We start from the raw sequence: 13,395 nt of genomic DNA, 5'->3' as shown, positions 1-13,395 counted from the left end.
CAGGTGTTTCACTCAGCTTGATGGACTCCTTTGGCACAGGGACTGGATACCACTGGTTTGGGGGCACACCCACCGTGGCACACAATAGGTATTTAAGATGATGAATAAGACTGTGAAATCTGTTTTCTAAATCCATCTGTTTCATCTGGCTTTATTTGAAAATGCCATTAGAACTAACCCCCAAAGTCGGCCAACAGATGAAAACCAGGCACTCAGGCTCATGGACCCCAGGTCATCAGAAATTCTGTCTTCTTCCTTGAGGGAGCTGCAGTTCTTTTCCTGTTTGCGTAACAAAGAGCAAAATGCATCAGTAGCAACACACTGAAACCAGGAGTCTCTGCCAGTTGAGAGTAGGAAGGGACCCTGGCAATTTGCTGCTTTACAGCAACCCTGAGGAGCATGTGCTGCTGCGTGAGAGGCCTCAGGGCTGGGGCATGAGGGCTGGCCCAGGAGTTGCCCCCCTCTGACCCTGAGCCTGCCTTCCCACATGCCACGCAGTGGTTATCCTGTCTCCTGTCGTGTCATCAAGGAGCTAGCAATTGGAAATTTTGACCCCTCATTATCTCTATTTCACAGAGAAGAAATTGGGGTTAATTGACTTGTCCTCTGGGTCCCAAAGTCTCTAGATAGGGGTGATAAATTCTCATTTTTCATGCTTTCTGTTCAGTAGACCATGGCATTTCTTTTGATATTTCAATTGATCACAATGTAAGTTTGGCTTGATTGGCACGTTATCTCAGAAGCTGCAGGTTGTCTATCCACGATGCGTGGAAAGGACTTCTTTTGAAATTTTAGCGCCATGTATGATTATTCACATTCATTCGGGTTAGTTTCCAAAGTCAGAGGATTTGATAAACCAAATTTCAGTGACTGTAAAACACTATGAATTGCATGACGCATCACTGATTCAGTTACTTTCAAAGAAAAAAAACGCTGCTCATTTACTGTAAGATACATGGTGGGCTTCCCAGGTGGCGCTAGTGGTAAGAACCCACCTGCCAATGCAGGAGACTAAGAGACACAGATTCGATCCCTGGGTCAGGAAGACCCCTAGAGGAGGACATGGCAACCCGCTCCAGCATTCTTGCCTGGAGAATCCCATGGACAGAGGAGCCCAGAGGGCTACAGTCCATAGGGTTGCAAAGAGCTGGACACGACTGAAGCAACTTAGCATGCAAGCTCATGCTATGAATCGTAAAGTGCAATCTCATCTGAGATGTTAAAATATGAGAAAACGACAAAAAAAAAAAAAAAGAGAAAACGTGCAGTAAGGAATTAAGAAATACAGTGGTTGTATTATGAGCATGGGACTCTTTTGGTGAATGTTTCTGGTGTTCGTTAAAGCTGCAGGGCTAGGGTGGTTCACCTCAGAGCCAGATGGGAGCAGCAGGTGCCACCCACGAGCCCTTCATACACATCTGCTTTGTTAGGATCTCGGGGGCTCAAAGTTCAGCAAAAGAACGTCGAGCACCATAAGTGGCTAACAAACATGTAAAGACCTTGCACATCGTTTTTTTAAAATTGGAGAATAATTGCTTTGCCGTGTTGTGTTAGTTTCTGCTGTGCAATGACGTGAATCAGCTCTATGTATATATATATGCTGTCCCTCTTGAGCCTCCCTCCCACCCCCACTGTCCCTTCCCGTCCCTCTGGGTCATCGCAGAGCACCAAGCTGAGCTTCCTGTGCTATATACAGCAGCTCCCCGCCAGCCATCTGGTTTACACACCGTAGTGTATATATGTCAGTCCTACCCCTCTGTGTCCATGTGTTTGTTCTTTAAAATCATTACTGATTTTTTAAACCCTGGTGGGGGAGCCACTTTCATAGGGAAGCTTGGGGAGAAAGGACAGCAACAGAATGCAGTCGAGGCAGGTGGGGAAAGGATGTAATTGACACTCCATTCGTTAAAGTCCAGATTTAGTTCATGAGTGAGTGCTGATGTGTCCAAGGCACAGTTCTAGAAGCTTAGTGTGCATCAGTGAACAAAACAAAGGTCCCCATGGGGGAGACAGATGGTAAATGGTCCATGTAATAAGTAATGATGGGGCATTTAGAAAGAGGAGGACTGTGTGGAGCAGAGTGTGGGGATCAGGAGTGGCCGAATGGGGACAGGTGTTGGGCTGTGACAGGTGGCAGATCTGGAGGAGGAGCATTCAGGCCGAGGGCACGGCGATATGAGCAGCATAGGGGGAGTGTGGTAGGAGCAGATAGAAGGGAAGCCTTGTGAGCCATTGGGTGGACCCAGGCTCTTCCTCCTGAGATGGCAGCAACGCTGCAGGACAATAAAAGGAGTACACTGGCCGCCATGTAGAGAATGCTGTCCGGGGACCAAAGATGGAACTAGGGAGATGTTAGGAGGCTGCCACAGTTACCTGGTCAGAGGGTGGTAGTTCGGGCCAGGGTGGAAGGGTGAAGAGTAGAGGTGATGAGAAAGGGGTGGGGGCACACATGGCGTGTGAGAGAAGGAAAGGCGTCAAAGACAAGTGCAGGGGTTTTGGCTTACGTGCTGAGAGTACTCACTAACCATCTTTTGCCTAGAATAGTGCCTACCAGGCACATAGTAGGCTCAGAATTGTTCAATCACACAGTCACGTCTGACTCTTTGCTACCCCATGAACTGCAGCACGCCAGGCTTCCCTGTCTTTCACTGTCTCCCGGAGTTTGCTCAGATTCATGTCCATTGAGTCGGTGATGCCATCCAACCGTCTCATCCTCTGTCGCTCCCTTCTCCTTCTGCCCTCATTCTTTCTCAGCATCAGGGTCCTCTCCGATGAGTCAGCTCTTCGCATCAGGTGGCCAAAATATTGGAGTTTCAGCTTCCACATCAGTCCTTCTAATGAACATTCAGAATTGGTTTCCTTTAGGATTGACTGGTTTGATCTTGTAGTCCAAGGGACTTTCAAGAGTCTTCAGCACAATTCACAAGCATCAATTCTTTGGCATTGAGCCTTCTTTATGGTCCACCTCTCACTTTCGTACATGACTGTTGGAAAAACCATAACTTTGACTGCATGGATCTTTGTTGGCAAAGTGGTATCTCCACTTTTTAATAACACTGTCTGGGTTTGTCATAGCTTTTCTGCCAAGGAGCAAGCATCTTTTAATTTCATGGCTACAGTCACTGACCGCAGTGATTTTGGAGCCCAAGAAAATACGATCTGTCACTGCTTCCACTTTTTCCCCATCTATTTGCCATGAAGTGATGGGACTGGATCCATCTTAGTTTTTTCAATGTTGAGTTTTAAGCCAGCTTTTTCACTCTCTTCTTTCACACTCATCAAGAGGCTTTTTACTTCCTCTTTGCTTTCTGCCATTACAGTAGTATCATCTACATATCTGAGGTTGTTGATAATTCCCCTTGGCAGTCTTCATTCCAGCTTCTGAGTTATCCATTTAACTCTCACAATACTTTTGTTAAATGATTGTCAGAAGGAAGGAATGTACCAGATGTAGTGCTATGTGCTTTTAGTAGATTATATCTAACCCTTGCAAGAATCCTGGTTGGCAAATGTATGGTCATCCTCTATTTGCATATATGGAAATAAGCTCAGAGAGGTCAAGTCTTGCCCAAAGTCACACAGCTAGTTAAGTGACAGAGCTGGGTTTCAATACCCAAGTCTGTCCAACTGCATTCCATACTTTTCTAGTACTTAGTTTTTCCACCTTTACTTCCTCTTCCCACTTAACATATAAAGGTACACAAGACTTCCCCATTCTTAATAATTAAAAAAACCTCCTTTTGACTCTATCCTCCCCCCAAGCTAAAATAGTCACCTCTGTGAAGCACATTTCAAGAGCAGAGAGGGTCAGGAGGTGACAGCATAAAGGATCATAGCTCTCAAGACATCAAATGAGAAGGTCTCTGGGGAGGGAGGACCCCAGTCCATCTTAGTGCAGAGACCAGGCCAGCATGGTCTCAGGCATCTGACGAGAATGCAGTAATGGGAAGGACCCTGGGCTGCATCTAGAATGCCTGGCACAGGCAAAAAGCGCTAACAGTGCAGTACCCACAGTGACTAACGTCCACTGTGAATAACATCACTGATATAAGCTTCATTGCACATCTTTATGGTTTCCAAATTTATTATTTAAGGGGCTTCCCTGGTGGCTCACTTGGTAAAGAATCCTCCTGCAATGTGAGAGACCCCGATTCGATTCCTGAGTCAGGAAGATGCCCTGGAGGAGGGCATGTATTCTTCCGTGGAGAATTCCCGAGGACAGAGGAGCCTGGCTAGCTGCAGTCCATGGGGTCGCAAAGAGTCAGACATGACTGAGCGACTAAGCACAGCACACATCTTTCAGGCGGGGCTTCCCAGGTGGCTCAGTGGTAAAGAATCCACCTGCCAAGCAGGAGAGGCGAGTTTGATCCCTGGGTTAGAAAGATCTGCTGGAGGAGGAAATGGCAACCCACTCCAGTATTCTTGCCTGAGAAATCGCATGGACGGAGGAGCCTGGTGGGCGACAGTCCATAGCGTCACGAAGAGTTAGACACAACTTAGTAACTAAACAACAACAGCAACAGCAGTCTTTCAGGGGCTGTAGGCTTGTTTCTAGCCATGTAATAAACAGTTGCAGCTAGGACTTCCTGGTGGTTCAGTGGTTAAGACTCTGAGCTTCCACTGCAAGGGCTCAAGTTCGTTCCCTGGTCAGGGAACTGAGATCGCATATGCCTAGCCAAAAAATAAAAATAAATTGAAAAAAAAAAAAAAACCAAAACCCAGCTCCAGCTGAAGGGAACATCCCCATCTACTTAGTAACCTACCTGAAGACCTCAGCTTTGTTCCCTGTTCATCCTGGCCCCAAGTCCCTGCCAGTCTTCCCCTCCTTCCCATCTTTGGCAGCCATTATTCTGCATCTGACTCTCTCATTCTCTCACGTCACAATAACCTGGTGCCTGCTTGTGTTCTCCACTAGGCGTCCGGAACCAGAATCAATTGGGTACATCTCTAAAATTTAAGAACCACCACTCTGCTAGGAGTAGGGTACTCCATCACTTTTTGATCATCTTGACCTAGTTTGGAATTGGGGGGTCCCTTATTTGAAAAAAAAATTCACCATACCCCCAAAAGGTTAATAACGTTCCTCTTTGTGATAAGCACATGACCAGTTGAGGGTATCCTGGGATAAGCTGAGTGAAAACGTGTCTGTGGTACTATTCTGAGAGTACATACTTTTATTAAGTTTAAATGTCAGGAAGTATGTTACTGATGGGAGTTTAAATTGCTGTAACCTCTAGAGATGACAGTTTTGGCAAAATCTATTAACATTAAAACAGAAAACTCTATTAATTAAAACTCCATTCTGCTTCTAAAAGTAGATCCTAGAAATAACCTGTCACTTTATGCAAAATGACACATGTCCCAGGTTAGTTACTACAGCAGCATTTCTCTTAGCAGAAGGCTTGAAATAATATGTTAAAATATGAGACATCCATAACTAAAAAACTGTTTAGCCATTAAAAAAAATGAGGCCACTCTTTATATTCTGATACAGAAAAAAAATCAGTTGCATAACATCTAATATGCTGCCATTTATGTTTCTGTAAGATGTATATGTGCCCATTACATCTCAGTAAAACTGGAATTTTAAAAATGTGTACACATATACATGTGTTCACATGTAAATGCATGGAGTATCTCTGGAAGAGATACAAGAAACTTCGCTGTGGTCGCCTCTAAGAGGAGCTGAGTGACTGGGGACAGGATGTGAAAGAGAACCAACTTCTTACGTTGTACCCTGTGTTCATTTTGAATTTTATACCAGTATGTTTACTACTAGTGAATAGGTATGTATATTTTATAAATACTGAATAGTAATAAATGTACATATGTAGACATTTTTAAGAGTCATCAGTTCAGTTCAGTCGCTCAGTCATGTCCGACTCTTTCCAACCCCATGAATCTCAGCACGCCAGGCCTCCCTGTCCATCACCAACTCACGGAGTTCACCCAGACTCACGTCCGTCGAGTCAGTGATGCCATCCAGCCATCTCATCCTCGGTCGTCCCCTTCTCCTCCTGCCCCCAATCCCTCCCAGCATCAGAGTCTTTTCCAATGAGTCAACTCTTCGCATGAGGTGGCCAAAGTACTGGAGTTTCAGCTTTAGCATCATTCCTTCCAAAGAAATCCCAGGGCTGATCTCATTTAGAATGGACTGGTTGGATCTCCTTGCAGTCCAAGGGACTCTCAAGAGTCTTCTCCAACACCACAGTTCAAAAGCATCAGTTCTTCTGCGCTCAGCTTTCTTCACAGTCCAACTCTCACATCCATACATGCCCACAGGAAAAACCATAGCCTTGACTAGACGGACCTTAGTCAGCAAAGTAATGTCTCTGCTTTTGAATATGCTATCTAGGTTGGTCATAACTTTTCTTCCAAGGAGTAGGTGAGGTGAAGTCACTCAGTCGTATCCAACTCTTTGCGACCCCGTGGACTATAACCTACTAGGCTTCTCCGTCCATGGGATTCTCTAGGCAAGAATACTGGAGTGGATTGCCATTTCCTTCTCCAGGGGATCTTCCCAACCCAGGGATCGAACCCGGGTCTCCTGCATTGGAGGCAGACGCTTTAACCTCTGAGCCACCAGGGAAGATAAGCGTCTTTCTAATTTCATGGCTGCAGTCACCATCTGCAGTGATTTTAGAACCCCAAAAAATAAAGTCTGTCACTGTTTCCACTGTTTCCCCATCTATTTTCCATGAAGTGATGGGACCGGATGCCATGATCTTCATTTTCTGAATGTTGAGCTTTAAGCCAACTTTTTCACTCTCCTCTTTCACTTTCCTCAAGAGGCTTTTTAGTTCCTCTTCACTTTCTGCCATAAGGGTGGTGTCATCTGCATATCTGGGGTTATTGATATTTCTCCCGGCAATCTTGATTCCAGCTTGTGTTTCTTCCAGTCCAGCATTTCTCATGATGTACTCTGCATAGAAGTTAAATAAGCAGGGTGACAATATACAGCCTTGACGTACTCCTTTTCCTATTTGGAACCAGTCTGAAACACACACTGAAACCATATTCACAGAAAACTAGTCAATCTAATCACACGAGGACCACAGCCTTGGCTAACTTTAATAGTCATACATGTGTACAAAATTCAAAATGAAAGAGCTCTATATGTGTGACTGTATACACTTATATGTGTTTGTGTATATATTTGTGTATGTGTGTACATACATATATGTGTATGTATGTGCATCTCTTGCATTGACAGGTAGATTCTTTACCACTGAGCCTCCAGGGAAGCCCTCGTATGTATGTGTGTATATATATTTAATTATAATAAATGGATACAAAATTCAAAATGAAAGGGCTTCATTTTTAAAATATATATATATCATATTTATATGTATATGTATACATATGTACATATATATATTTATATATGTATATAAACACACACACATATAGGTATATACCTATTCAGGAAGTTTTACAGCAAAAAAAAATCTTTAAAAATTTTTTTCTAAGGGACTTCCTATATTTATATGACATCATCTCATATAGATGCCCCAAAAAGGGAAAACGATGTTTTTTACCTTGTGGTATGACCACTTAAGATTTACTCACTTACCCATTCCCACCTCTGGTAACTGCAAATCTGATCTCTTTTCTTAAGAATTTATATTTTTGTTTTTGTTTTAGATTCCACATATAAGTGAGATCATGGAGTGTTTGTGTCTCTCTGCTTGACTTATTTAACTTATCATAATGCCCTCCAGGTCCATCCATGTTGTCTCAAATAATAGGATTTCCATCTTTTTATGGCCAAGTAATATTCCACTGTGTATATGTACCATATCTTCTTTATCCATTCATAAGTTTATGGACACTCAAGTTATTTCCTTGTCTTAGCTATTGTGAATTATGCTGCTATTAACATGTAGATGTAGATATCTCTTCAGCATGATGTTTTCATTTTCTTCAGATACCTTCCCAGAGGTCAAATTTCTAAATCATATGGTTCAGTTCAGTTCAGTCGCTCAGTCGTGTCCGACTCTTTGTGACCCCATGAATCTCAGCACGCCAGGCCTCCCTGTCCATCACCATCTCCCGGAGTTCACTCAGACTCACGTTCATCGAGTCCGTGATGCCATCCAGCCATCTCATCCTCTGTCGTCCCCTTCTCCTCCTGCCCCCAATCCCTCCCAGCATCAGAGTCTTTTCCAATGAGTCAATTCTTCGCATGAGGTGGCCAAAGTATTGGAGTTTCAGCTTTATTTATTTATTTGCATTTTCAGTCTCTTTTATTTATTTATTTATTTTTAAAATTTTACTTTATTTTACTTTACAATACTGTATTGGTTTTGCCATACATTGACATGAATCCGCCACGGGTGTACATGAGTTCCCAATCCTGAACCCCCCCTCCCACCTCGCTCTCCTTCCAAAGAAATCCCAGGACTGATCTCCTTCAGAATGGATTGGTTGGATCTCCTTGCAGTCCAAGGGACTCTCAAGAGTTTTCTCCAACACCACAGTTCAAAAGCATCAATTCTTTGGCGCTCAGCTTTCTTCACAGTCCAACTCTCACATCCATACATGACCACTGGAAAAACCATAGCCTTGACTAGACGGACCTTTGTTGGCGAAGTAATGTCTCTGCTTTTGAATATGCTGTCTAGGTTGGTCATAACTTTTCTTCCAAGGAGTAAGCGTCTTTTAATTTCATGGCTGCAGTCACCATCTGCAGTGGTTTTGGAGCCCCCAAAAATAAAGTCTGACATTGTTTCCACTGTTTCCCCATCTATTTCCCATGAAGTGATGGGACCAGATGCCATGATCTTCATTTTCTGAATGTTGAGCTTGAAGCCAGCTTTTTCACTCTCCTCTTTCACTTTCATCAAGAGGCTTTTAGTTCCTCTTCACTTTCTGCCATAAGGGTGGTGTCATCTGCATATCTGAGGTTGTTGATATTTCTCCTGGCAATCTTGATTCCAGCTTGTACATCATTTCTTGTGATGTACTCTGCATATAAGATAAATAAGCAGGGTGACAATATATAGCCTTGATGTACTCCTTTTCCTATTTGGAACCAGTCTGTTGTTCCATGTCCAGTTCTAACTGTTGCTTCCTGACCTGCATATAGGTTTCTCAAGAGGCAGGTCAGGTGGTCTGGTATTCCCATCTCTTTAGAATTTTCCACAGTTTCTTGTGATCCACACAGTCAAAGGCTTTGGCATAGTCAATAAAGCAGAAATAGATGTTTTTCTGGAAGTCTCTTGCTTTTTCCATGATCCAGCTGTTCCTCTGCCTTTTCTAAAACCAGCTTGAACATCTGGAAGTTCACGGTTAATGTGTTGCTGAAGCCTGGCTTGGAGAATTTTGAGCATTACTTTACTAGTGTGTGAGATGAATGCAACTGTGTGGTAGTTTGAACCCTCTTTGGCATTGCCTTTCTTTGGGATTAGAATGAAAAACGGACCTTTTCCAGTCCTGTGGCCACTGCTGAGTTTTCCAAATTTGCTGGCATATTGAATGCAGCACTTTCACAGCATCATCTTTCAGGATTTGAAATAGCTCAACTGGAATTCCATCACCTCCACTAGCTTTGTTCATAGTGATGCTATCTAAGGCCCACTTGACTTCACATTCCAGGATGTCTGGCTTTACGTGAGTGATCACACCATCGTGATTATCTTGGTTGTGAAGATCTTTTTTGTACAGTTCTTCTGTGTATTCTTGCCACGTCTTCTTAATGTCTTCTGCTTCTGTTAGGTGCATACCATTTCTGTCCTTTATCGAGCCCATCTTTGCATGAAATGTTCCTTGGTATCTCTAATTTTCTTGAAGAGATCTCTAGTCTTTCCCATTCTGTTCTTTTCCTCTATTTCTTTGCATTGATCGCTGAGGAAGGCGTCCTTATCTCTTCTTGCTATTCTTTGGAACTTTGTATTCAGATGCTTATATCTTTCCTTTTCTCCTTTGCTTTTTGCTTCTCTTCTTTTCACAGCTATTTGTAAGGCCTCTCCAGACAGCCATTTTGCTTTTTTGCATTTCTTTTCCTTGGGGATGGTCTTGATCCCTGTCTCCTGTACAATGTCACAAACCTCATTCCATAGTTCATCAGGCACTCTATCTATCAGATCTAGTCCCTTAAATCTATTTCTCACTTCCACTGTATAATCATAAGGGATTTGATTTAGGTCATACCTGAACGGTCTAGTGGTTTTCCCCACTTTCTTCAATTTGAGTCTGAATTTGGCAATAAGGAGTTCATGATCTGAGCCACAGTCAGCTCCCGATCTTGTTTTTGTTGACTGTATAGAACTTCTCCATCTTTGGCTGCAAAGAATATAATCAATCTGATTTCGGTGTTGACCATCTGATGATGTCCATGTGTAGAGTCTTCTCTTGTGTTGTTGGAAGAGGGTGTTTGCTATGATCAGTGCTTTTTCTTGGCAAGACTCTATTAGTGTTTGCTCTGCTTCATTCCATATTCCAAGGCCAAATTTGCCTGTTACTCCAGGTGTTTCTTGACTTCCTACTTTTGCATTCCAGTCCCCTATCATGAAAAGGACATCTTTTTGGGTGTTAGTTCTAAAAGGTCTTGTAGGTCTTCATAGAACCGTTCAACTTCAGCTTCTTCAGCGTTACTGGTTGGAGCATAGACTTGGATTACCCTGATATTGAATGGTTTGCCTTGGAAACGAAGAGAGATCATTCTGTTGTTTTTGAGATTGCATCCAAGTACTGCATTTCGGACTCTTTTGTTGACCATGATGGCTACTCCATTTCTTCTGAGGGATTCCTGCCCGCAGTAGTAGATATAATGGTCATTTGACTTAAATTCACCCATTCCAGTCCATTTTAGTTTGCTGATTCCTAGAATGTCGACGTTCACTCTTAGCATCTCCTGTTTGACCACTTCGAATTTGCCTTGATTCATGGACCTGACATTCCAGGTTCCCTATGCAATATTGCTCATTACAGCATTGGACCTTGCTTCTATCACGAGTCACATCCACAACTGGGTATTGTTTTTGCTTTGGCTCCATCCCTTCATTCTTTCTGGAGTTATTTTTCCACTGATCTCCAGTAGCATATTGGGCACCTGCTGACCTGGGGAGTTCCTCTTTCAGTGTCCTATCATTTTGCCTTTTCATACTGTTCATGGGGTTCTCAAGGCAAGAATACTGAAGTGGTTTGCCATTCCCTTCTCCAGTGGACCACATTCTGCCAGACCTCTCCACCATGACCCGCCCGTCCTGGGTGGCCCCATGGGCATGGCTTAGTTTCATTGAGTTAGGCAAGACCGTGGTTCTAGTGTGACCAGATTGGCTAGTTATCTGTGATTATGGTTTCAGTGCGTCTGCCCTCTGATACCCTCTTGCAACACCTACCGTCTTACTTGGGTTTCTCTTATCTTGGACATGGGATATCTCTTCACGGCTGCTCCAGCAAAGCGCAGCCGCTGCTCCCTACGTTGGACAAGGGGTATCTCCTCACCACCGCCCCTCCTGACCTTAAATGTATGGTATGTTCCTTTTTGAATCATATGGTAGTTCCTCTTTAAATTTTTTGAAGATCCTCCATACTGTTTTCCAAAGTGTGTGCACCAATTTACATTTCTATGAACAGTGCTCATGCACCCCTTTTCTCCACACCTTCACCAGCATCTGTTCTCTCTTTTTGAGGATGACCATTCTAACAGGTATGGGGTGATACCTCATTGTGGTTTTAACTTGCATTTCGCTGATGATTAGTGCTATTGAGCACTTTTTCATGTACCTGTTGGCCATTTGTATGTTTTCTTTGGGAAAAAGCCTGTTTAGGTCCTTTGTCCATTTTTAACTTGGGTAGTTTTTGTGCTATTGAATCATATGAGTTCTTTATATATTTTGGATATTAACCCCTAAAAGCAAAAATTTTTAAGGAGACAAGTAAACACTCACTTGTATGGTCCCCAAACCAGCTATCAGTAGACACAGGAGCAGGACTCAGTCTTGGAGCTAGTTAAGTTTTTCATCTGAATTTCAAGTCTGCTGTAAAATTAGCTAAGCTGTGCATTGTATGGTTTCTTTGTACAGATCTTAAACCAACTGGAAGTGGTGAAAGAATTTCTAAGAAACAATGAGGATCTTAGAAATGGTCTGACAGAAGATATGCAGAAGCTGGACAGCCTCCGTCAACAGCACCTAAAACCAGATTCAAAGGAACCTGGGGTACAGACACCTGAAGGGAAAGCCTGAGGTGAGTTTAAGCATATGATATTTAAATAAGGACTGAATGGCCTTGTCTCTTTGATGTCTGTTCCCTTAGGTAAGGCCATAGCACACATGGTCTCATCTGAAGTTTCACTGTGTCCTTATTATTTGAAAGAAAGAACACGGAGCTTTGTGCTCTTTCTAATTGATGGGTCTCACATCTGAACTGATTCAAAATAAACTCCCTGCCAGCTTTGTTTAGTCAAGTATACCTGAAGTCATTCGGCTGGCCTGACATGAATCAACTTTATGACAATCAAAAAGCGCTTCAGTCCTAAAATGATAGCAGTGATGCCTTGCTCTTAGCTGTGATGTTAATAATGGCAACTTGTTACTTTTCATAAGGAAAGCTCATTAAAGTAATGGTATTCAGTGTTTTACTTTTTTCCCTCATGAAGAAAATTAAATGTTCTCTTCTATTTTAGGTCGACCTTCCACAAAGATCAGGCGTGTTCTGTGAAAGTTGCTCAGGCTTCCATCTCAGGCATCCTTTTCTGGGAAAAGGAAAAACTCTCCCGAGTACTCCACTCAAACAAAAAGGGATTTGTATTGTCTTCTCCTGGACTTCCTTTGACTCTTTGGGAGTGTTATTTTTTTTTAACATTCACAAGCTTGGTGGTGTTATCTGTACCAACCAAAAAATATTAGATACTCTTGTACCAAACTTGGTATCATCCAGGGTTTTTTTTTGTTGTGGTTTGTTTTTCAGGTTTTGTTTTTCGTTTTGTGTTGCTCTTTAAAAGGTGACATTCTTTTCTGCTCCTAAAACTCTAACTGCTTCAACAGTAACTAGGCTTGTGTTCGGCCAGGCCTGTTGTGAAGGGCCACGCCGAGTTCTCTGCCCATTGGCACACACACCTTTGCCTCAAAGTCTCAATCGTGAGGATGCCCACAGGTGGGCTGTGATGTATTGATGTTGAGATAGAAATCCTTCCTTCTTGCCAGCATTTCCAGTTAGTACAGAACTGTGAGTTCCCCTTTCTGGTAGCCTGAGACGATAAGACAGAGAGCTGGGCTGAGAACACAGTAACTTGACTGACAGCATAGGGGGAGGGCCCAGGCTGGTATCACAGCTCTTTCTGTTCAGTTATTCCAAGTGCTGAGTGCAGGGTGTGGTCCATGTGTGCTTGATGAATATTCCTTAACTAAAGGGTCAGCTGATAGTGTAGAGGTATTCATAGATATAAAT

General features: G+C 43.0%; 1 protein-coding gene and 1 non-coding gene across 5 annotated transcripts in view; one reads left to right on the top strand and one right to left on the bottom strand.

The window, feature by feature from the left end:
* CXHXorf38 (chromosome X CXorf38 homolog) overlaps nt 1-13,395 on the top strand; it is an 87,404-nt gene that overhangs the window by 12,188 nt on the left and 61,821 nt on the right. For 3 of the 4 annotated variants that reach the window (XM_042241928.2, XM_060407381.1, XM_027962952.3), the window contains 2 exons: nt 12,030-12,192; nt 12,632-12,870. In XM_042241928.2, coding sequence (XP_042097862.1) covers nt 12,030-12,191 — 162 coding nt within the window. In that variant the 3' untranslated portion in view covers nt 12,192; nt 12,632-12,870. Of the gene's footprint in view, nt 1-12,029; nt 12,193-12,631; nt 12,871-13,395 lie in introns of those variants that run through there. The other variant, XM_042241926.2, reaches the window with a different exon arrangement.
* On the bottom strand, nt 6,518-6,589 carry TRNAW-CCA (transfer RNA tryptophan (anticodon CCA)). The gene has a single exon. It is a non-coding gene; the product is annotated as a tRNA-Trp (tRNA).

The sequence above is a fragment of the Ovis aries genome, chromosome X (genome assembly GCF_016772045.2).
Source record: "Ovis aries strain OAR_USU_Benz2616 breed Rambouillet chromosome X, ARS-UI_Ramb_v3.0, whole genome shotgun sequence".
Lineage (NCBI taxonomy): Eukaryota > Metazoa > Chordata > Mammalia > Artiodactyla > Bovidae > Ovis > Ovis aries.
Note: the sequence above shows the minus strand (reverse complement) of the source record. Positions and strands in the feature narration are given on the sequence as shown.